Below are 23739 nucleotides of genomic sequence, written 5' to 3' on the forward strand. Positions count from 1 at the left end.
CCCCCCTCCGACAGCAGCCTTGCTTTAAAAAACAAAACCCAAAAAACTCTTGTCCAGAACTCAGGGAGTGGATCCAAGCCACCTGAAGATCTGGGTCCAGCTGCCATCCCCCCTCCGCCTGCCATCCCCCCTCCAGCTCTGCTTCTCTACTTCAACTGTCTCTAACCTCATCTCGATTTGATCAGCAAAACAAGACGGTAGTTCAGCTGCGAGCATGTCACGGTGTTGTAGGTGGGGTCTGGGGGGTTGGGACTTTGTTGGCGAGACCCCAGTTAGCCTAGGGTGGGAGGATAAATCTGAGGCTGGTACACACAGAGAGGGCTGGGGATACGGGAGCCAAGGGCTTCTGGAGACATCTGACGCTGCTTTCGTGGCCAGGAGCCAGCCGGCATGCGTTCGGGAGGGGGGTCCTCATTACCCTTCTAGCCCCTCTTCCAAGCGGGAGAAACGTTCATCCCGGGAACTGAGGTGTGGCCCTGGGAACGTGGAGGGGTTGCGAGGAGCTGACGGTCAGAGCCGCCAGGGGTGGCTGCACGGAAGGAATTTCAAGGTCAAAGTAAAATCTGTTGTAAACTGCTAGCTCTCTAGAGCTGAATGAAGTGCTTTCTTGGGAGGGAGACGCAAGGTCTAAGTAAGCACGTGTCAACAGGGAGACGCACAGCGGAGGGTCGGTGCCACAGATTTGAGGGCAAATGAAGGAAATACCGACCGTCGAAAGCAATTCTTAAGCCCAATTTCCATTTCGGTCTGGCACGAATGGAGGAATGGAATTGGGTTTGAGGAGGAGAGAGCTGGGAAGAGGAAGATGGGGGTTATGAGGGGGGCGGAAACGAGGACAGAAAAGGGCAGGGCGCAAGCGAAGGTCACCCCAAAGATGCGAGGGCGGAGGGTGGAAAGGCAGCCCCCTCCCCCGTGGGCTTACATCTGTTTCTCCAAAGGAAAATTCCACCCAGAAGGGGAAGGAGAGTCTAGCCAGAAAGGAGAACCTTTGTGGTCATAGGCACTCAGTAGAAATGCCCTTCGGAGCCTCCCTTGAGGGGTCTTTGGCCCCAAGGGGACTGGAGGAGAGGTGCAGAGCAGGCGTTCTGTGTGCTGAACTGCGGCGACAGGCCTGTGCCGTTAGCTGTGCTGGGGAGAGGCTGAAGCCTCAGGAGCTGCTCGCCCGCAGCCCGACGGCTCCTCAGGTGCCGTTACCTCTGCCGGAGCTCGCGCTACACGGGACTGATTACAGAAGCACCAGGGTCGTCTCATCTTCCTTGGGAGGGACAGTCATTCAAACAGATAAGCAACAAAAGGAACTCATGAAAAATAAATGGATAAAACCAGCTTGTCAGGAGCGCTCACAAAATCCCATATGTGGGGGCAGAGGGGAGAGACAGAGAGACAGAGACAGGGACCCAGAGAGAGAGACACACACACGTGGACGGACACAGTGAGCCTGAAGGATGGAGAAGAAAAAGAGAGAGACAGAGACAGAGACAGGGACATAGAGAGAGAGAGACACACACACGTGGACGGACACAGTGAGCCCGAAGGATGGAGAAGAAAAAGAGAGACAGAGACAGACTCAAGGAAACAAACCAGCGAGAGCTGCCGGCTCTCGGCAAGCGGCATCAGACAGAGTGAGTGCTTCTGGGGGCGCCTGTCAGTGCTTGGGGCCCTGCTGAAATTAGCTCCCTCACTTCCTCCACGAGCTCAGGGGATACTCGAGGTCCCTCTGCTTTAGATGCTCTCTGGCAGACACCCCGGCGGCTGGCTCAGCTGGGGACAAGTGACACCCGCGGCCTGGACGGATGGCCGTCCGGCTGAACCAGGGCTGTGTCCTGACAGCATCCTTCAGTCCAGTCCTCCGATTTAGGGGAAAGGAGACGGTTGTATGAGGACAGGAAAGATGAGAATGAGGGAGGAAAGGAAAGAAAATTAGAGGACGGAAGGCGGAGGGGTCTCGGTCCGAAGGCGGAGGGCAAGAGGGGCCCCGTCGGGTCCTGGCTGTCGGGACACCGGACAGCCTAACTCAGCCGGGTGAGAACCATTAGAAACAGGTTCCAGGGGCCTTTCGGGTCAGGCCTGCAGGACCCTCCTCCAGGGTCCTCCTGCTCTGGGACACCCTGCGCCCGGCAGCCTGCTGTCCAGCACGTGGGCCCCGCTCCGCAGGCAGAGCCCGGGCTCTGGAAATGGCTCCCCGCGTCCTGCTGGACCGCGGCTGGTCGGGGGCCCGGCTCACCGCTGGGCGAGCAGGGCTCTGCTCAACCTCTCGGGGCCAACTTCCTTTCCAAGCAGAGGAGAAACTACCCTTTAGGACAGCTGGGGGCCGGGCCCCCTCCTCACTCACATCCACGCTCCAGATACCCTCTCTAGTCGAGTCTTACCTTCGTCCCTTTAAAGGCAGCGTTTCTTTTGGGGCGGGCAGTACCGAGTCGGTACTGCCCTCGTGTGAACAAGGCACCTTGGCGGCTTCGTTTGTTGGGGGCGTGGGAGTGGAGGTGGTGCTGAGAAGGCGAGGGGCCGGAAGGGGCTCCCGGAGCAGCGGGGGAGGGCCCAGCAGAGGGAAACAGGTGGGTGGGGGTGGGGCACAGGAAGGTGGCAAGGGTCACAGCGGCTCCACCCGGCTTGGCCCGACACCACCAGTGTTGACTTACTAGACCTCAGAAGCAGCCCAGGCCACACGGACCACCGTCATCTAGACACTGATGCCCGTTCTGGCCCCTCTCTGCCATGCTGGAGGCGGGGAGCCAGGCGTGGGCCCACGCGGGCTCGGGGTGGCGGGAGGCTCTGACTCAGGATGCTGTCTCCCTTCCAGTCACTCCAGGCCCCGAGGCCGGAGTGGGAGCCAAACCTGCTGCATTATTTTTACGGGGAGCCAGTGAGGGCGGTCGTTAGGAGTCATGCCCGTGGGTCTGTGGTCAAAGGACCACCGGCCCCAGGAGCCAGGGGAGCAGCACCTGGGGCAGCACCCGAGGCCCCGACGTGCGTCCCAGATGCCCTAGGCTGAACCACGTCCCAGTGGCCCCACCTTCCCCCCGCCCCCACGCCTTCTCCCCTCCGCCCGCCTTCTCCCCTCCGCCCGCCTTCTCCCCTCCGCCCGCCTTCTCCTCCTGTGCAGAAGGCAGGGAAGGGGACTGCTCCACACCTCCTGCCCTCTTGTCCTCCAAGCCCCGCTGACCCAGGGCCCAGGCGTCTGAGCATCCCCTGGTGTCCTCAGGCCCGGAGAAGTTCGGCTGAGCCGCCCTGCCTGGGCTCCCGAGGCTGGGAGGGCCCTGAGCGGGGCCTGTGAGTGCAGGGCCCCTGCCAGCCTGCCCGCGGTTTGGCCGAAGGGCTCACGGAAATGCAGGCGTCAGTTGTCCCACAGGGACGGACTCGAAACCCGCTCTCGCCACCTGTTAGCCGCACGGCCTTGGCAAACCCTGAGCAAGCTCGGCCCCTCCCAGGGATGTGACGTGTGGTGGCCCTGGCCTGGCGCCCCCCCCGACCCCTGCCGAGCTCCTAGCGAGACCCCAGCCAGGACCGCGTCACTTCACCCCACCGTCCTGCTCGGCTGCCCTGCACTAGTACTCTCTCTGTGTGCACGCAAGTCCCCAGCTCTCCTCGCGCTGAACCTGCCCGGAGGCCCTCGGCCGCGTCCTGTCCCTCACACCGCCCGTCCTCTTCCCACCTGAGGGTCCCTGGGGCCTTCTCTCTGGAGAGTTTCTAGGTGACGATTTTGACGCCTCGGCTCTCGGGCGCTCCACACGTGGACCTGCCAGGCGGCGAGGGCGTCACTGTCAGAAGGTGCCCGGTGCAGAGCCGGTGGGGGGCACGCTGGGTCCGCCTCAGGCCCGCGCCACCGCACTCAAGGACGGCCGGCCCCCAGGCGGGTCGCTGCTGTCAGCCCCGTGGCCCCCTCGTCCGCGACCGGGGACACGTGTGTCCGTGATGAAGGCTCCGGGCCTCCCAGCACTCCCGGTCGTGCAGGCGGGTGGAGGGGTAACTGGGGGCTGAGGGGGGCCACTTCTGACACCCCAGGAGCTTCCACTGACATCACAGGGTTACGTCACGAGGTTTTCCTTCTGGAAAACAGAATTTCAGACTCGAGGGATAAAGGAGGAGCAGGGGGCCTCCTAGGGGACGTGACGCTGACTGGCCGCCCAGACGGAGGAGAAGGCAGCGCGTCCAGAGGGGACGGGGCGGCCGGGCCGCGGCCACGGACGCAGAATCCAGCGTGACTGCGGGGCCCCGGGTCTCCCCCGGTCACCTCGGAGGATCCAAGGGCATCTCGCAGAGTGAGCCGGAGGTCAAGGCGACCCTGAGCACGGAGGCCCCGGCTCAGCCCCCCATTTCTCCTCTGCCCTCAGCTGTGCACCTGTCCCGGCCTTGAGCGCCATCGCCGTGCTGCAGGTTCCATGCCTGCCCGCAGACCGGGCGTCTGCTCGCCCACCTGACGCCACTGCCGGGAGGTCGCGCACACAGCCCCCCGAGCCTCGTCCCCCTCGTGAGAACGGGCCTCGCCTCCCACCCTGCTGCCGACACCAGCTCCTCCCTCCCCTGCTCGGCCGGGACCCCACGGCTTCCTGGGAGCCCTCCTTCTCTGGCGCCCACATCCAGTCTGTCAGGAGAGGCCGTGGGCCCTGCTCGCAGGGCAGACTGAGAATCTGACCGTTTCCGCCACGTCCGCTGCAACTCCGTCCCCTCCCACCTGGATGGCTGCGTCCAGCTTCCAGATGGTGGAGGGCTTTGCCCTTGACTCCCGCAGACAGCAAAGGGGTCCCTGGGCCACGGACACCTCTCCTCAAAGGTGCCAGAGTCTCCGCCTCCTGCTCAGGAGAAGGCCCAAACCTGCTCCCCTCCCTGACCACCGCACCCTGCTCGTCCCGCCCGAAAGCTCCTCTCCCGGGATCCGCAAGGGCATCGGCTCACTTCCTTCAGGCCTTCGCTTTCTTCAAATTCCCCTCCTCAGTACAGCTCGTCTTACAGAGAACGGCACCGGCCTCCACGGCTCCCTGCTTCTCCGACCCCCTCCCTCGGCACCTCTCGGCTCTCCACGTGCCGCACCATTTCCTTATTCTGTGTGTCCGAACATCTCCAGCCTTAGGACACCGGCTCCCAAGGACGGGCTTTGCTTTGGTCCATAACGGATGCCAGGTGCCCGGCACCGGAAGGGGAGGCTCCAGCCACGGTGGAAGGAGTGGACAATTGTTCCTGGGGTCGCTGGGGAATCCACTTCCCAAGGCGGGGGGCACCAGAGCCTGGCACAGGCAGGAGGACGGAGCTGTTTGAGGGGAGATGACTTTGAACGTGGGGCATATCCGGAGGGCGCCTGGGAGGCATACAGCAGTTGGGGAGGGCAACGAGAGCTGGTCTCCGAAGGTTAATTGTCAGAGACGAGGAGTTACAGGTGGAGAGCCTCAGGGATCCCTCCGAGGCTGGAATGGACCATTTGTCTGCAAAAGGAGGTCTTGTGACAACAGTAAGACTAGAAAATTCAGGGAGGCCTGGAGCTGAGCCCTTGGCCCAGAGAGCATCCAGACCCATAACCTGCCTATGGCCGGAAGGCAGAACCATACGCTGGAGGGTCCTGCCTCTGAGAAGAAGCGCTGTCGTCCCTGTAACTTGTCCCACAATCCTGGCTACCGTCGGGGCGCAGGGCCATGTCCGTGCTTGTGGGACAGGCCCATCTTGGCTTGAGTCGTGGGCAGGGCAGTGAGCTTGCTTTGATCCGGCTGGACCCGTCGACCAAGACTTCGAGTGTATCCAGGAACGAGGGCTGCGACATCTGTGCTTGGCTGGTGTGTCAGCAGGGGGGTTGGAAAGATCGTCCTTTGCTTGGGTGCCACGGTCCCTCCCCTTTAACAGCGCTGTACAGTTGTTTTTTTTTTTAAAAATAAATTTATTTATTTATTTTTGTCTGCATTGGGTCTTCTTGCTGCACGCGGGCTTTCTCTAGGTGCAGCGAGCGGCGGCTACTCTTCGTTGCGGTGCGTGGGCTTCTCATTGCAGTGGCTTCTCTTGTTGTGGAGCATGGGCTCTAGGCGTGCGGGCTCAGTAGTTGTGGCACGCGGGCTCAGTAGTTGTGGCGCACGGGCTTAGTTGCTCCGCGGCACGTGGGACCTTCCCGGACCAGGGCTTGAACCCGTGTCCCCTGCATTGGCAGGCGGATCCTCAACCACTGCGCCACCAGGGAAGTCCCAACAGTGCTGTACAGTTTATGGCCGGTTTTTAAATGGATGCTCTCAGTTGAGCTTCAAAACCCAGCACCGTAAAGCATCACGCTCCTCGGATCGGTGGGGGGCGGGCGGGGGGAGAAGCAGGACTCAAGCACTTGGTCTGACCCCGGTCCAGCCTCCTCCTCCGGCCTCTGCCTGGGATGACGACGCGGGTGTCCTTTCTGGATGTGTGGGAGGGAGTGGCAAACAGTCGGGGCCGAGTGGTGGGCCTCTGGACACTTCCTTTGCTCTGCATCACACACGCTGTCCCCGTTGTTATCTCCAGACAACCCTTCGTATGACCTTTCACAAACTCCTCAATCTGGAGAGTGAAGAGCATCTCCATGGGGGAGAAGGATACTGGGAGGAACTGGAGGGGCTTCCCAACTGGAAGCGGGGCCGGGCCGATAACTGTTCGTTTAGAAAAAAAAAAAAAACCTCCTGTGGTTATTTAAAGACACAGACTATGGAACGTAAGGGCTGAGCAAATCCTGGCCGGCGGGAGTCCGCGAGAGGAGGCTCTGAGACGCGCGTGTTCATCGAAGGGCGTCACGGACTGAACAGACGAGAACGCTGGCCCGCCGCCCCGGGAGGCCTGGGCTCCGGCCGAGGGGCAGCAAGGGCACTGGCACGCGCCACCCTCACCTGTGCGTCGGTCAACGGGGGTGGTCATTCTCGTCTGTCAAGCTCAGGCTCACGGCACACAAGCTGGGTGCCGAGGCGAATTGTAAGCGGAAACTGTGGTGCAAACGGAGGGTCTGCACGCGACTCCACGTGCCGTTGCTGGGGTCCTGCACCACCCCCAATTCCAACAGTCACTTTCTGGGGTAGAAATTTTATACTCTAGAATGTTTTTCCTTTGTCTTTGTTTTTCTTTAAAAATAGCAGTAGTTTGAAAGAAAACGGCAGGCTGAGCGACGGCGTGGGCCTGGCCAACAGTGAGCGCCCCAGGGGACCCCGGGACGGAGGTGGGTCCTCTGCACCCAGGGAGCTGCCTTCTGTCACCTTCCTGCGGGTCCCTGCCATCGGCCCCAAGTCCCCTGGCACGGCTCCCCACGGGGACCCACCCTCCAGACGCAGGCTCATCCTGCCCTTCCCTGGTCTCCCCCGAGGGCCCCTCGGTCCGAGCACAGGCCCTGGCCGGTGGATACGTGTAGGTAGGGACGTGACAGCTCCTGGGATACACCTTGGGGTCCATCCAGCCGCTGGCGGGGGCAGTGCCAAGGGAGGAGAGGCATGGAGTCTGAGTGGGGAGCTTGGTTTCCTCGTGCTCCAGTGATTCAATGGCAGAGGTCAAGGGAGCGTACACACGTACACACACACACACACACACACACACACACACACACCCCCCGCAAGACAAAGACGACCCTGGGGGATCCCCGAGACAGAGGGGAAGTCGAATCTATGCTACAGGTCGAGCAGGGAGGGGGCCAGGCTGACAGGGGGGACACAGGGAAAGCAGAACAGCCTCCTCCCAACGTCCATCCGCTCGAAGGGGGCGGACAGGACTTCTGATCAGTGGACTCAGGACATAAAATAACATCAGTTCAACTGACTGGCAGCCAGCTACGAGGTGGAGGGGGCGGGTAAGGACAAGGAAGGGGGACGGTGGCGGTCGCGGGGTGTTTCTGACACCTTAGATCAGAACTCTAGAGCATCTGCTCCGTGTTGTTATTCGATGGCTCAGTGCATCAACGTTTGCGCAAACATTACCAAGTCTCTTAACCAAGGAAAAATCCTGACAAAAAACTAAACCACACATGTTAAAGACCAACCGCAAGAGGGCTTGCCTATAGATAAAGAGAGAAGGGTGAACATGCCGGGGAGCAGAGGGGCGTGTGCAGGGGCCAGAGGGACTGTCTAGGAGGGGGCAGCTCCCGGGAGCAGGTGCAGGAGGTCTTGGAGCCAGGGCGGGGGGTGGTGAGGGGGAGAGCCAGGCAGGGCAAAGCTGGTCCTCTGGGGCAGGTTCACCTGGGGCCAGGTGCTCCCACAGCAAGTTGGGGGGGGGGCGCGGAGGAGCCCTCTCCAGAAAAGAGGGGTGCGGGCTGCTCTCCCCCGCCCCTCAGTGGAGGGGCCGTTTTAGCGTGAACACGAGGGGCTGACAGTGCCGGCCAAGTGCGAGCCTTCACCCGTGGTCCTCGGGAGAGCTCACTTCCCGGATGCTGGGGGTGGGGAGGGGCCGCCCAGCGGTTGTAAACACCCTTCCACCGTCTCACTCCGGGATCCCAGGGCTGCATCCTCCTAGACAGTGTGTGTCATGCTAGGCCAATTGCAAAGGGGGAAGGAAAGGATGCAGCAATCAAAACTCAGGAGGAAAGGGGGCCTAGCTCATTCCAAACGTTAAAAAAAAAAAAGAATAAAAAAATTGCGAAGTAAAGCAACGAGAAAGAAAATCCTTTCAACCAATTTAAACAAACAAACAAGAATAACTTAGTGGAAATAAGCGGTTGGGAGGAAGCGATGAGGAGGAGGAGGAGAGCAATGGGGTGAGCGCGGGGCAGGCACGGCGTCGCAGGGCGGGACGCCGGTACTTACGTTTACCTCGGTGATGGCTATATCAACAATGCTACCCACAACAATCAAGGCGTCAAATGTGTTCCATGCATCACAGAAATAGTGCTGCATGGGGCAGAGGGGCCAAGGGAGGGAGAGAGGAGAAAAAAACCAACAACAAAGAAAAACAAAACAAAAGGAAGAGGAAAATGAAAAAAAAAAGCATGAAAGAAAGGAGAGAAGAGGAAAAAATGAGAAAAGAAAGAGGTTATGTGGGCATACTGGACCCTCTTACCGCTGCACAGTTCTGGAGGCGCACACGCCTGGCACCTGGAGCCTGACAAAAGCCGCGTTAGTCGGGCGGGGGGCCGGGCGGGGGTCCTGGAGGAGGAGGAGCCCCGGCCGCCCCCTGCCCGGCCCGGCAGAGTGCGGACAGTGCGGGGGCTCATGTCCCCCAGGACGGCGGCAGGTGCAAGAGAAAGCATGACTGGCGGGGGTAAAACAGGAAACCAAAAAACGAACCGAAGGAGGTAAAGAGGGAGGGGCACGGAGGCGTCCTGGGCAGCATCATACTCACATTCGTCTCACTGAGAATGACGTCAATTACGCTGCCAATTACGATGAGGCAGTCAAAGACATTCCAGGGGTCACTAAAGTAGCCCTACACGGGGCGGCAGGACGGGAGTGAAAAGCAAGGTCAGACAGACAAGAACAGAGCACCGCCGTCGGGCCGCACTGTCGCTGCTGAGTCCGAGCGGGGCTCCTCCCCCTCCAGACCCGCCCCCCTCGCCGCCCGTCCTACTTCCCCCGCCCCCTCCCGGGCCTCCAGCACCTCCTCGGAGGCCTGCCTGCGGGGGGGAGGGAGGGAACAGGGGCGGGGGCCCTCGCGAGGCGGTCTGGGAATTAGCAAGCGGCCATCGGTGTGGTCCGGGCGCAGCCAGGCCCTCTGGGCTCGGGGTGAGCTCGTGCGAAGCTCGCGATAACCAGGGGACCATGGCATCAGAGCAGCATCTACGACAAGGTCACCCTCGTGGCGGCCCTGGACGGGCCCGGTGCCTCTGGACAGAGGCTTTCCTCCCTGAAAGGGGACGGAGGCCAGGTCAGTCCCAAGGTTTGGTAACGTGGGAGGTGACCCTAGACCGGCTCTCGGGGCAGGGGTGTCTCTGAAGCACCGCCATGCTCAGCACCGCCATTCTGACTCGGGATCCTGCTGAAGCGCCCCCCGCGAGAATGAGGTTCTCACAGCCTTTCCTGCAGGCTGGGTGGGGGTCTGGGGGCTGTCGTGTCTAGGAGGAGCGGTCAGGCTGCTGACTCCACTCCTTTGGCCTGTACACATGGATTTTGTTTGTTTTACGCTACATTTGGGGAAGGGAACGGATGAATGTTTTTGAAAGACTTTTTCAAAGTTCGTGGACAACTGGTCAACCAAGGGCTGTCCCCTTCCTGTGAGGGTTCTTGGAGTCCTGGGCGGGCAGGCTCTCTGCAAAGAGAGGGCGGGTTCTTGGGTCGGGACCACTGCCTCTCAGAGTGCAGGGAAAGGGAGCGATGCCCTGTGACACACGGATGTACACGCTGTTCAGGAGTCCCGGGAGGCACACAGCCGTCCTCCCCAGGGGTGCAGTGGGGAGGGCCCAGCACCGAGGGCATCTGTCTTTCCGTAAGAAAGGACATCTGCCCCTCTGGCTCTTCAAGGGATGCCCCAGCCTCTGAGCCACGAGGTGGGGCTTCCGGGAGATGCACTTCTGAGGTTGGTGAGGAGGTAAGAAAGCATCGGGCTGGCCTCTTAGAGTCTCCCCGGTCCCTCTCCCTGGCCCTCCTGGGGCGGTCAACTCTCGCTCTCTATTTCTGAGTCTTCCCAACTCCCTCCAGCCCCCGCTTCCTAGCCGTGCCCGCTCTCAGATGGATCACAAGACATGCTGTCCCAGGGCTGTTATTCTTAGTGTGGAGGTCAGGTCAAGGGGAAAGGGACCTCTCGGTTCCCAGGCTTTTCTGCCAAAAAAAAAAAAAGCAGAAATGCCACCGTGGACTCTGGACAGCCCGGCGGGGAGCAGAGGTCGGCCAGGGCGTAGGTGAGATGAGGGTCACCTGAAACGCTGCTGGCTTCCCAGAGTATTTTTCTGAATATCCCGGAGCCTTTGGGGGCACCGAGAGGCTTCTCTCTCCCATTCGAGTCACGTGCTGTGAGCGGGAAAGAACCGACCCCCTCCAGGGTCCTCCCGTGGCATCACAGGGCACGTGCAGAGCACTGGTTTTGAGGGCAAAGCGAGAAGACCCCGAGCAAACGACAAATATGCATGTGCTTTAACATCAGGTTTTGGAAAGCACTGGGGGACTATCTCTAGAGAGGAAAACCATCTCTGTGGGTAGAGCTGTGTTGGGAGGGACGGGGAGGGGATGTCCAGGAAGAGAAAGGAGGAAGCAGGAACCAGAGGAGAGTCCAGGACGCGCAGCATCCAGCCTAGAAAACGCAGTGGCAAATCGTTATTCGGGTCTGGGGGCGAGAGGAGGAGAGAGGTCGGTGGGCGTCTCGGCGCTCAAGGAGCGGGGAGGGGCCGGCGTCTGTTCGTTCACCAGAGGGACCTGGAACAGACGGGTGAGTCGGCCTCGGTCCACGGCGTGGATGAGGGGAGAGACAGAAGGGGAGAAGGCGGGCAGGGGCGAGGCAGACGAGAGGTTAACAGCTGGCGAGCTCCGGCAGGAGCCTGGCCCCCAGGGACCCCGCAACCCTCAGCCACCCCACGCATCGCCTGTCATCCGCGCTCCCGCGCTCCGCCGCGCTCGTGCACAGGACGGGCAGGCCCGCCCCAGCGCTCTGCGGCCCGCGGCTTCCGCTGGGTTGCCGGGCCTCACCCGCCCCCTCGCCCTCCACAGACTGTGCTGCTGGCGCGTTTGGTTGGCCCCTCTGTCCCGTGGGCCCGGGGCCAAGGCCTCCACTGGCCGCAGAGCCCCACCCACTCCCGCCCGGAGGAGGTTTACACACGGCCCACGGGGTGGGGGGGGACAGGGTCCCTTTAAGAGGCAGCCTCCCCCTTCCCTGTCCAGCCCCTTCCTGCCCCGTCCACCCTCCAAGCTGGACCAGGAGCACAGTTTCAGACCCAGCTGTCGGCGCCTCTCCCAGCCGTCCACACCCACCCCAGAAACACGCTGCCACCCTCCAGGGGGCTCGACAGGCTGCCAAGGGACACACCTGGCCAATTCCCCACGTGGGCGGGGCCCGGGAGGAAGGTGGCCCCCTGTGCTCAGTGCAAGAGCTGTGTCCTCTCTCTCTGTCTCACACACGCACACACACACACACACACACACACACACACACACACACACTCGCACACACACCTGTTGCCACCCATCTCCTCGACTGCGGGAAACCACGGGTGACATGGGTTTGGGGAGTATGCTGGAGGAAACAGAATGGGAAAAAAGGCACAGACTTGTTTTCTCGCAATCAGGCTGACCTCCGGGTCACGCCTGCCCCTCGTTCTTTCTCTGGTGGGAGTCAGGGTTAGCGGAAGGGGCTCGGGGCTCTCCCTGAAGTGGTGAACCAAACCTCTCAAAGTCCAGATCCTCAGAGCCAGGCAGGGCCGCCCACGCGGGGGCGGACGGCGTTTCGGGGGAAGACTTTCTCCCGCCATCTCTAACCCTGCAGGGTGAGTGGGTCCCCAGCCTCAGGAGGTCTCGTGCGTGTCCCCCTGGGCTGAAGGGCAAGCGCCCGCTGGGAATAATCCCTTCTCCGGAGGGCGACGACCCTCCTCTCACCGGCTGCCACGGCAGAAGAGGCGTGGACCAAATCGATCCCAGGTTCAGCACAACGCGATTAGGAAAGGACGCTGCCGCCCCAGCATCCATGATGCATTTCACCTGCCTGAGAATTTCGGAGTTTCCTCTCTTGGATTATCTGTGCCCCGATTCACTCCACCCCTGCCGCTGTTCCGAGCTGGAAGGGGCGGTGTAGTGGTTAAGGGCGTGACCCGCAGAGGCAGGCTGTCTGGGTTCGAGTCCTCCCTCTGGCACTTACTGGCTGGGTGACCCTGAGCAGATAACCGCACCTCTCCGTGCCTCAGTTTCCCCCTATGAGACGGCGACCTGTGGGTTATGGTAGGAACGCCACAAGTGAAGTGCCTGCACCTGTAGGAAGCCCAGTGAGTTCCAGCGACTGCCACAGTTGCCGGAGCTGGTCCGTCCCCTTCTAGGGAGGCCAGACGCACAGGGTCAGCTTTGGGGGTGGGACTGAGCAGCGGGGAAGGCGAGGCTCAGGAATGTGGGAGGAGGAGGGGGAAAGTGAAGGTTCCAGAATCCCAAGCTCCCCTCAGTGGGTCTCATCTTGAATCCTAGTGAGGACTGCCTGTCCTGAGATTCTCGGATGAAATCCAGCATCACTTGGAGACTGGTGACCATAAGCGAGCTGTCCTGGCTAGAGTCTGTCAGACTCAGGTTCACACAGATAGTTAACTGCCAGGTTCCTAGAAGCCACTATTCCTCCCGGGGAGACCCAGGCCCCTTTTGCTCTGGCTGGAGGGCTGGGAGGAGAGGAGTGGGCTGCCAGGTGGGCCCGCATCCTGTCTCTGGCCCCGAGAGCAGGGCTGCTGCTGGGAGGTCCAGGCACACGCCCTGGCCCCTGAATGCTGGGCCCTCGGCCCCTTCCCCGCCCAGAGCACAGCCAACACAAGCTTTCAAACAGGGTGGTGGCGAGGGGTCCACAGGAGTCTACACACCTGGGACTGTGCTGCCATCGCTGGCTTCCTTCTCTTCTCCACCCCCTCCTGCGCGGCTTCCTTATCTACCTCTGACGGGTCCAGCAGAGAGAAGGCAGGGAACACAGAGGAGGTGACCGGACGCTCTTCCTGGTGGGGAAGCTGACTGGACTTTGTCCGGGTCTCTGCCCCAAGACTGCTCCCTTCCAGGGACACATGGGGCCCCAGAGATCGACGTGGCAGAGGTGGGGGGCCTGGGTGGAGGCTGGACGTGGAGCTGCTGCAAGCAGAAGGGCCTCCCGGGGGAGGCGGGGCCTAAAATGGAGTGGGCAGACGGCGTGTGCTTGGCCGGGGAAGGGGGCCCAGCCGAGTAAGGGCCCTGCTGGCGTGAGCTGGGAGGCTGGGCCTGGTTCCGGGTCGTGGGACGGGGAGATGGGAGGTGGCGGGCGCAGCCGGCAGCTGAGTGTCACACTGGTAACTGCCGCCACACAGAGATAATATAAACTGTATGACGTTAGGGTGTCATTCAGACTTAACAGTAATCTAGGAAATCACTGGCGTCTAGTGGGGCGGCACGGCTGGCGCACAGCTGCTCCCGGCCCCTGGCAGCTCCCACCCTGTGACGCGCCCCTTCAGAAGCCCTGGAGCCCCCCAGCGTAGACAGCCCGGGCCGGGGGCGGGCGGGGCAGAGGGCAGCAGCAGACCGGGGCCGGGGGCAAGGAGACCCCGGGCGGGTGGTGGTGATGGGGGCCGCACTCCCAGGAGTTAGAGGCGTGCACACTTCGAAGTGCACGTCTGCTCTGGCTTCTCCTTCGGAATTAAGCTTTTTTCTCCCCAGGAAGGTTTCCAAGGCCCTCATTCATTTATCTCACCAAGATGTAACGGGTGCTTCTGGGTGCCTGGAAGTGCACAGGTGTGGGCAGAGCGTGAGCCCAACCTGACCTGCCGCCTCCCACGGGGGGGAGGGGACAGGGGGTCGGCTGGGCTCCTTTGGGGCCTGGGGAGGGTTTCCTCCGCCCCAGTTGGCACCTGGGTCCACGGCAGGACCCCGCTGCAGGATCGTCCAGGACGAGGGTTCAAGGGGATACGCCTCGAGCGCGGGCAAGGCCGTCTGACACACGGCAACGTCCGCGGGCACCCGCTTCAAAGGGACACCGGGGGCCCCCTGGAGGGGGGGAGGGGATGCAGAGGACGGCAGCCTTGGCGGGAGCGAGGCGCCATCTGCCCACCCGGAATCTTCTCCCGGCCCGTCCCGCAGACTACGCCCCGGGGGGAGCCCCCCGAACCCGACCTGACGGTCCCATCCTCGCCCCCCGCCCTTCCCGACGCAAGCCACCTAACGGGCCGGCCCCTCCTTAGCCCCAGGAGGCGTGGCCCACCGCGCCCCTGCAGCCTCCACCTGCGCCCGCTTTAGAGAACCCTGAGCGAACAAGAGTGCCGCCCTCAGCTCCAGAGATGCGCCACCAGGCCTGGCCCCTCCTGCGCCAAACAGAGTGACCGCCAGCCTCCAGGGGAGGGGAGGCGGGCCCAGCTCGCGCAGCCTTGCCGGGACTGTCCCTGCCACCGTCGTCTGGGTCTCGGCCCTGCTAGCGGCCCTCCCCCTCCCCTCCCGCAGGTCCAGGCTGGCGGGTCTGGACACCACTGCTCACAGGCGCAGGGGCCTCGTCCCCTCGCGGTGACTCTCCCGTGGCCGTGTCACCCAGCGTGAATCATCTCCACGTTAAATAATGAAACGCGCAACAGCTGCCCTGCCCGCCCCCGCCACGGGGCCTTTCCATTAGGGCTGGGATTATTTTTGATCATACTGACTTCAACGCCCCCGGCCCACCCGGCATCGAGTACCTGCAGACCGCCAGTAAAGGGGGTGCGGGAACTGAACACAGACTTTGCCCATTATAACTTAGGAATTATAGACACATATATATTTACATTCTGTGTATAGGCGTGAGTTTCCTATACATAAAGATTTAGATTTCCTCTGAATTTTATTTAAGGAAAATCAAGGAAGTAGTACTAAGTATTTATTGCCAAAAGGGAGCTTTGGTTCTAAAGGGATTGAAGCCCACCAGCCAGCCTGAAAGAATGTCTAAGTTTCCGTGCAATTTCCGAAAAGGAAATACTCTTGCTGGCTCTTGGTGTTTTTAGAGTTGAACTTTCCATGTCGGAAGGAAATAGAAGGAGACGTCCGTATTTCTAGTGGCAGTCTGAGCTGCGCTGAACCTTGGCCGCTAACCGGCCACCGGGTCCCAGTTTCTGCTGAACGTTACCTACTTGCTCCTCAAGTGAACGATCCATAAACGCTCTTTCAGGACAAGCAGGGCCACTCTCCCCGGGGCAGACCCGGCTCGCACACCGTGGGGTTTGCCCCCTGCAGATTTCCCAAATGCCCAGTGGAATGGTACTGGGGGCCTCTGGGAGGTGATTAGGCCGTGAGGGTGGAGCCCTCAGGAGCGGGTCTGGGGTCCTTGAACAGGGGACCCCACAGAGCTCCCTCGCCCCTTCCACCTGCGAGGACACAGCTGTGAGCCGGACGGGGCCCCCTTCGTTGAACGTGGCCCTGCTGGTACTCCTATCTTGGAGCCCCAGCCTCCAGACCGTGAGAAGTAGCTTTCTGCAGTGTTTGTCCGAGCAGCCTGGGCAGACTGAGGTGGCCACGACCCCACTCAGGCCCAGCTAAGCCAGCCTGCCCACCTCACCGAGGAACGGACGCGGAAAGAACAGGGTGTGTCTGGAGCACAGCCCTACCTGCCCTCCCGGCTCGTTCGGGGTGATGCTGAGGGGGGAGGTGGGCTTCCTGCTCTGTCTCCAGAATTTCCTCTGTCGGTGGGATCTGGGGGCAGGGGGTGATCAAGTAAGAACTAAAGTAAACTTTGTTTTGTAAGAAATAAAGCCTCACAAAAATCTTTGCCCCTTGCAGAAACGTCCGCCTGACTTAAAACTGTCAGGAGGGGAATTCGGGCGAGAGGTACGGCTGGATCCCGAGGGAAAGCTGGAGAGAAAGCAGATTTTAGCTGCAATGTGGCATCTGGTGAAGGCAAAGCCGGTTTCTAGTAGTTTCAGCTTTCCAGACAGGAGACGGAATGGCCCTGGCTGGCATCCTTTCCTGCCGGTCACCACACTTTGTCCTCCATCTCCTGGTCCTTCACTGGCTCTAAGGAAAGGGTCCTGACGTTCTCTCAGTAGCTCAGGGAGGACTCCCTCCCAGGACCCCAGCCCGACGGCTCCTGCCTACGGGGTCTTCCCGGCACTTGGAAGAGCCCGGCCCTGGTTCCTCTTGCCCCATCTGCCCGGGCTGCCCCGACGGAACCTACCCTTTGGTGTGGCCCCCGCTGGCCTTCTTTAGGGGGACAGAGGGCAGAGCTGATTTTGGACGTTAAGGAAAATCATAGCCTAAACTTGAGCCCCGCTTGAGCGGGAAGGCAGGCAGGGCTCAGCTGTGCAGACGGGTCCCTTCCCTTGTCAGACGGTCACCTGCTGGGGGGCTCACCCCCCTTCTCCACCCGTCTGGCCCCTCTCCCGGAGCGGGAGCGGCTCGCTCACCGGGGACAAGGAAACACCAGAGACAGCGGGTCCAGCCTCGGAAGCCCCCTCCCCATCTGCTGGGGCAGGGGTGCCCCTGGGGAGCCCCAAGCTGGCTGGAGGTTGTGCTCATGTGAGAAAGGCTGTTACTGAAGTGGAAGCAGATGCTGGGCCTTCAAGGAAAGAAGGTTCTGGACGCGGACAAAGCCGAGGACAGACGGAAGAATCGGCTGCAGTTTCCTGGCTGGAGACAGCCTCCCTGAAGGCTCCCTGACCACCCCCTCCCCATCCTGGCCCCTCTGCCACAGGCCAGGGAAGGAGTCAGCTGGTGATGGCTCTTCCTGCCTTGACCGTTCACCCCGGAAATCTGTACCGTGTCTCGGGCAACGGTCCTTCCCAAGACAGAAGACCATCCTAAGGATGGCAGAGGAGACTTTATCCTGGGGGCACCGGGGCCCGGGACCCTCACTCATAAGCACAGTCAGAAATGAGGGGAAGGCTGCCTTCGCGCTCGGCAAGGCCGAGGCCATCCACACTCTCAGCTCAGACCTTCTGGCAGAGCACATCAGCCTGGCCCGGCCTCACAGCTTGGTGCTGACCACTGAACCGCCTGCCTTGGCATCTGCAGCTACTGGACCCGGGAGGTCCGGGGACGACTGGGGGGCCAGGAGGGGACCCACACGGGGGACGCCGGGCCAGGAGCCCGTCTTACTCTTCCCACAGGGCTCCCACACCTGAGGTCACCCACCTGGGTCCATGAAGCCAGAGCAGTTGGGGTGAGGCGGACGTACGGAGGGACACAGACCCCGCGAACGGCCCGCGGAGAAGCGGTGTCTAGAGCCCCGTGGCCCAATATGGCAGCCGCCGGCCACGTGGACACACAGATCTGAATTAATTTAAATAAAATTAAGAATCCCTGTCCCTGCTTCCTCACCTGCCAAGGCCCAGGTGGGTCCCCGGGTGGAGGGGGGGTAGTCGGGAACCTTCCCACCTCCCCGGGCCGATCTGCTTCTCTGAGCAGGAGCCTGGGCCCCTTCTCCCTTCGTCACCCGCTGGGTCGTGGACAACAGCAAGTTCCAGGCACATGATCACCCCACCCCCCAGAGCTGACCGTGGAGCACCTGGGGCTGGCCCTGCCCTGGGACCTCCACAGTCACGGCAGAGCTGCCCAAAGGGACTGAAGCCTTGGAACCCCCAGGGTCGTCCTACTGACCCTGAAGGACTTGGGTTAAAGGTCAGTCTGGAGTTTTGCCTGGGATTGTACTGAAGAGAAATGACATCCTTGTAACACTGACTTTCCCGATTCATGTACATGACATATTTCTCCATTTACCGAGTTTTCTTTAACTCCTCTGTGTGAAACTTCACGGATCTTCTGCAAAGACCTTAGAGGTTTTTGGTTAGATTTATTCTTAGGCATTGGATAGTTTTCAATGCTTTTCATAAAGTGTATCTTAAAAGTTTTTTCCTGTCTTTGATGATAGATTTCTGTTCGTGATAGGAGGACAGCCCAGCTGTTTCGTTAACTTGAGACGATTCTATCCGAAACCTTTTCACGCTGACCAGCTTGGTCCTGTGCACTCCCGTAGGGCCCAGGGACCGTCGGGAATGTCCAGGGCAGTCCTCCGCTCGGGGAGAAATTCCCCCTGGCCATTAGGTGTCCAAGACACTCCTGTCACCTGCCCCATTCTTCAGACAGAATGTGAATTTTAGGAGCAGAGCAGAGATTTACTTGAGTCAACTTATTTTCCATAAGGTGGCGAGCAGAACAGATGGAAATGAAGACCAAGAACATCAATTACCATGAGGACAACGAAAGAACGAGGCTAAACTACAGACCGACCGGCCGACCGGCCAACCAACCACAGAGACCAAGGGACGGAGCGGGAAGCCCAGCAGGCCAACCTCAGACACCTGATGTTAGGACTGAGGTCAACTCCTGCGTCCTCGCTGCCTAACTGTCCTTCCTCAGCTCACACTCGAGGTGCAAACTCACTTGCGGCACAAACACACGATCACATTAGGAGCACCGGTTCTAGGGCCAGATCCAGCTAGATATTTCCACCAGAGCTTCAAGTACTTTCTTTTTTAAAAAATTGATTTATTTATCTATTTTTGGCTGGGTTGGGTCTTCGTTGCCGCGCACGGGCTTTTCTCTAGTTGCGGCGAGCGGGGGCTACTCTTCGTTGTGGTGCGTGGGCTTCTCACTGTGGTGGCTTCTCTTGTTGCGGAGCACGGGCTCTAGGCTCACGGGCTTCAGTAGTTGTGGCACTCGGGCTCAGTAGTTGTGGCGCACGGGCTTAGTTGCTCCGCGGCATGTGGGATCTTCCCGGACCGGGGCTCGAACCCGTGTCCCCTGCATTGGCAGGCGGATTCTTAACCACCGCACCACCAGGGAAGTCCCCTCAGGTACTCTCTGGTTTGGTTTTCTTCCTGGAAATTTTGAGGATGCTTTTCTTGGAGTCTGCTCCTTAACGAGAATCCAGGAACCCCACTCTCCTCCCAGTTGGACAGGCTTGTTTGGCTGGCCAGGCCGGGGACCCTTCCCCCTCTGCTGCCAGAAGCCCCTGCAGGGTATTCCCAGAAAAGGTCCATTTCCCTTTTTGTTTATACCACAGACAGACCCTGGCATGTGTGAAATGCAGATGGCCCCAGGATGGCTCTCTTACTCCTTTGCAAAAGTGTCTCTTACTTCACCCCATCTTCTCACAACAGAAAACTAGAGCTGGAGGAAGTTGGGTGCTTTATGGTTCAGAGCACCCTACCTGGCTGCTTCCCGGGAAACGGGCTTTTGCTCCTGGGTATGCAGGACTCAGGGGGAGTGTTTTCCAGGCAGAGGCCCCTGCGGGTGTCACTGCCACGTACTCCTTAGGGCAGGTTTGCCCAGTGCATCTCCCGAGCTCGGGAGCCTGACTGAGGAAGACCCCCGTAGGGCCCTGCAGCCGGCATCAGGCATCATCTGAAACACGTCTGAGTCAACGTGGAATGGCTCAAGGCTTCGGAATATTTAAACTGTATGCCTCACAAAACTGGGTGAAAATGATGCCAGTTTCCCTCCTGGAGGCTGTCGTCTGGGTCGGAAGCCCAGCCCCAGCGCGGCCCGGCCTCCCAGCCTCCCCAGGGCACGCCGCTGCGGGCTGTGAGCCCGCCGGCTCCCCTGCCACGTGGCTGGGAATAGGACCACAGGGGACCCCACAGAAGGTGGCCAGGGACATTCCATGGTCTCCTCTGCCCCTAAATGGGACAGGGCTTGGAAGGGAAAGTGAGACGGAGTTTAGCTGCTGCTCTGGAGGAGACAGGAAAACACCATTATTATCTCCCAATGACATTCATTAGGAGTCTTATTCTCTGAAAATCAGCCAGGATCCCAGGCATTCTCAATGAGAGAGGAAGACTCGGCATGGTAAGAATACGGTCTGTCTTGCCTTTGAAGCCCCTCAAAGGTGGTTTTTCCCTCTTTCTGGAACGTTCCCAGCAGAACACCTGGTGTGGGAAGGTGCTTGCTAACAGCTCTGTGTGGCGGAAATTGCATCGACTACAAAGTCAGACACACCGGCTTCTACTCCCAGTTCTGCTGCTTAATGATGGTGTAATTAATACGATACTTAATTGCTCTGAGCTTCGCTCCTCTCTTCCCTAAGACGAGGAGCTAATGCCTATCTTGGAGAGGCGTCTCGAGGATTCCACGCGACGAGGTGTGTGTAGCACTGCAGGTTACTGAGAATTGTTGGTGGAATGTTAACTCAGAGAAGACGACGCAGATCCCGGCGCTGAATAGGGATCCGAAGGCCAAGGGGCACCCCTCCTGGCCCGGCTAGTCCTGGGGCAGGTGACCATCTGAATGGAAATGGAATATAGGGCCAGGGGCTCCTGCTTTTCACCCCCCGTTGACCTGTGTTACATCTGGAAAAACGAGTAACAGTGGGGAAGAGAAGGTTTGGAAAGCTGTCCTGCACGATCCTCGTAGAAACAACGCGTTCCTCCTCATCACCCCCCAAAGCGGTGCGGCAGCTGGGAGCCTCCAAGCCACTGGGATACCCCCTCCGGGGCAGCCGACGCCGGCGATGCTGACCTGCCTACAGGGCCGGAGATGGAAGGCCTGCTTGAACCGGGCCACCCTCCGCCCTTGAGGCCCAGGGGCAGGTCGGTTGGGGAGGGCACAGATAATCCAAGAGACCCGGAGCCAACCTGCCCTGCCCTGCCTCACTCAGCCAACGGCTCTAATCTTCTCTCCCAGCCTCTCTTCTAGAAGCTGCTTCCAAGTAGCAAAGCAGAGACGTTTGCAGGTCCGTCCCGTACTGGAAGGTACGGGGGGCAGTGATGCAGCCCTGAGGTGGGGAAACAGACACCCAGCCCTGAGCAAACGCAGCCCCGGCTCAGCTTTTACATCCAGGCTCTTAGTCTGCGCGGCGGGCGAAACGGGGAGAGAACAGAGCCCGGGTGGGTCTGGGGGGCTGGGCCTCGAGAGGTTTGGTTTCCAGTATCCTCTAGGTGACGCGCCGGGGGCCGGGGCCACGGTGGGGGGACGAGGACCATCCTGCCTGCCCTGCAAGGAGGTTTGCTCAGGCGTGTCCCTGTTCCCCGTGTCCAGACCACGGCCCGGACCGCGGGCTGAGATTCTGCTCCCAGGAGCCGGCCTGGCTCAAGGCCCGCAGGCTCCGGAGCTGGAGCATTCATCGTCGGGAGGATACGGTCCTTCGCTGAGACTCTGCGCCCACCGTCCCCCGCCCTGGCCGCCTGGCACCGCGGACCAGAGGCCCGTCTCGGAGGCCTACCTTGGGCTTGAAGGCGACGAGCTTCAGAATCATCTCCACCGTGAAGAGGCCGGTGAAGAGCATGTTGAGGACGTTCATGGCGATTTTGAACAGGCAGCTCTGACCGTGGTGCTGGGGGGGCCGGGGGGCCGTGCAATGAGCCCGGGGCTCCCTGCTCCCCGCCGCCCCTCAGCCCCCAGCCCGGGGGCCCGGCCAGCCCCGCGGGGGCCTCGTGGGCTCAGGAGCCCTGCAGGGCCCTCCCGTCCCTGCGTCACTGCCGGCGCAGCTGCCCCGATCGGGGCACGGCTCTGCCCGCCCCCCGGCCCTCAGGCGGCTCCACCGGCTCGGCCCGCTGCCGGGCACGGCCCCTTCAGGGTCACCTGAGCTCCACTTCCCTCCCTGCGTCTCATCAACCCAGGATCCTGGGGTCCTCCCCCCTCCAGAAGGGACACTTGGTTTCTCCAGCCGCCCCCCGCCCCCTTGGCCGGCGTGACGGCGACACGCCTCCCACGTGCCCGCCGGCAGACACCGCGGCCGGCCCGCGGGACCGACCTGCACGGCCAGGCAGATGGTGTTGAGCAGGATGAGGACGAACATCAGGTACTCGAAGTAGGTGGAGTTGACCACGTACCACACCTTGTACTGGTGCTGGTTCTTGGGGATGTACCTCCGCAGGGGCCGGGCCTTGAGCGCGTACTCCACGCACTGCCGCTGGGTCGGGGAGACGGGGGTGAGAAACCCGGGGGACGGGGGGACGGCGGGGGTGGGTGGGTGCAGGGGAAGCTGCAGCCCCAGGGGTGGGGCCTCTGGGAGAGAGCGAGATCATCTATTGCTCTAGCTCGTTTACAGGCTGAGCTGCTACTTGGACGTTTTTTGATTTTCCATCCCTCCCTGAACCGGGGAGAGACCCTCTCTAGTTAGTCCCTGGCAGGATGTAGCCAGGGGGTCCGTGTCGCCTTCTCTCCGCCTCGGTGATGCCTGCTGTACACCGCGAATGCTCGGTGGCACCTGGTAAATACTTGCTGACTGACTGAGAGTTTGTCTTCTCTCTGATGGTTTCCCAGCCACAGACTCTCCTGGGGGCCCGTCTCTCCTCAACGTTCCTTTCCTGTCCTAAGTCCATCTTCCTTATCTGCCGGGGTCCGCAGGCCAGAAGTCACAGCTCACGGCCAGGGGGATGGGATCCTGGGCTGACTACACTCCGGCCATCTCTGCGCGGTGCCCGGAGCCCAGTCAGGACCAGGGTCATCCAGGCCCTTCTCTCACCCCAGCCTCCACGCCCGACCAGCTCTGTTCTCTCCATCTCTACCGTCACCTCTCGCCTACACTTGCTAATTGGCCTCCATCCCTCCTGGCTTCCTTACAATCCAAAGTCCACACAGCGGCCAGAATGCTGAGTCTAGACCCAAGGTGTGGACATCGGAGCTGCAAGGGGTGCAGCGGGCCTGACGGGGGGTGCTCCTTCCCTAGCAGAGCTCGAGTCCCCCCACGGACGGGAGGCATTTCCCGTGGATGCTTCCCGGCCTCCTGACCGCACACCCAGCCTGCCCTCCCGGCCGCGGAGCTCAGCCCAGGGCCGGCGTGGCCGCGTCCCTCCTGCTGGAGCCATTCCCGCCCTCTGCGTGCACGGCCTCTCTGTTCTACAGGAAACCATCTAACAGTGGTTTCTAAGCCGTCCTCTCCCGGCCCCAAACCTCCACTCTCACTGTCCTGGTTTCCTTCCTCTCTATCAACGGTGCCGCCCCACCCTGGGCACCTCCTGACTCATCGGCTTCTAGGTGCGGGTGAGAGGCTCTTTCACGGCACCCCCCAGACCCACCACCGAGTCTCCCTGAGTAGCTGTTAACAGGCCCTGTTGGCTGAGCGCGGCTGCAAGCTGGATCTGCAGGGTCTGCGTTCCTCCTGCCCTTGGGCCTCCAGGAGGCACTGGGGGTGGGCCTGGGGCTCTCTCCTGATCACAACCTCCCCCGGGGGCCCGAGCTGCAGCCCCCCCACTCCCGGCCCCTCGCGGCCCCTGGGCCCCGAGCTGCAGCCCCCCCCGGCGGTCCCGAGCTGCAGCCCCCTCACTCCCGGCCCCCCGCGCCCCCCGGGGCCCGAGCTGCA

At 61.2% G+C, this 23739-nt stretch overlaps 1 protein-coding gene across 2 annotated transcripts in view; it reads right to left on the reverse strand.

Annotated features, from left to right (window-relative positions):
- The window catches only part of CACNA1C (calcium voltage-gated channel subunit alpha1 C), a 477743-nt gene that overhangs the window by 36866 nt on the left and 417138 nt on the right, over positions 1–23739 (reverse strand). Inside the window, exons 28-31 of one of the 2 annotated variants that reach the window (XM_028490773.2) lie at positions 22189–22347; positions 21658–21768; positions 9253–9336; positions 8718–8801 (exon numbers count right to left, since the gene is read on the reverse strand). In XM_028490773.2, coding sequence (XP_028346574.1) covers positions 8718–8801; positions 9253–9336; positions 21658–21768; positions 22189–22347 — 438 coding nt within the window. The remainder of the gene's footprint in view (positions 1–8717; positions 8802–9252; positions 9337–21657; positions 21769–22188; positions 22348–23739) is intronic. The other variant, XM_024128968.3, reaches the window with a different exon arrangement.

This window comes from Physeter macrocephalus, chromosome 6, assembly GCF_002837175.3.
Source record: "Physeter macrocephalus isolate SW-GA chromosome 6, ASM283717v5, whole genome shotgun sequence".
Classification (NCBI taxonomy): domain Eukaryota; kingdom Metazoa; phylum Chordata; class Mammalia; order Artiodactyla; family Physeteridae; genus Physeter; species Physeter macrocephalus.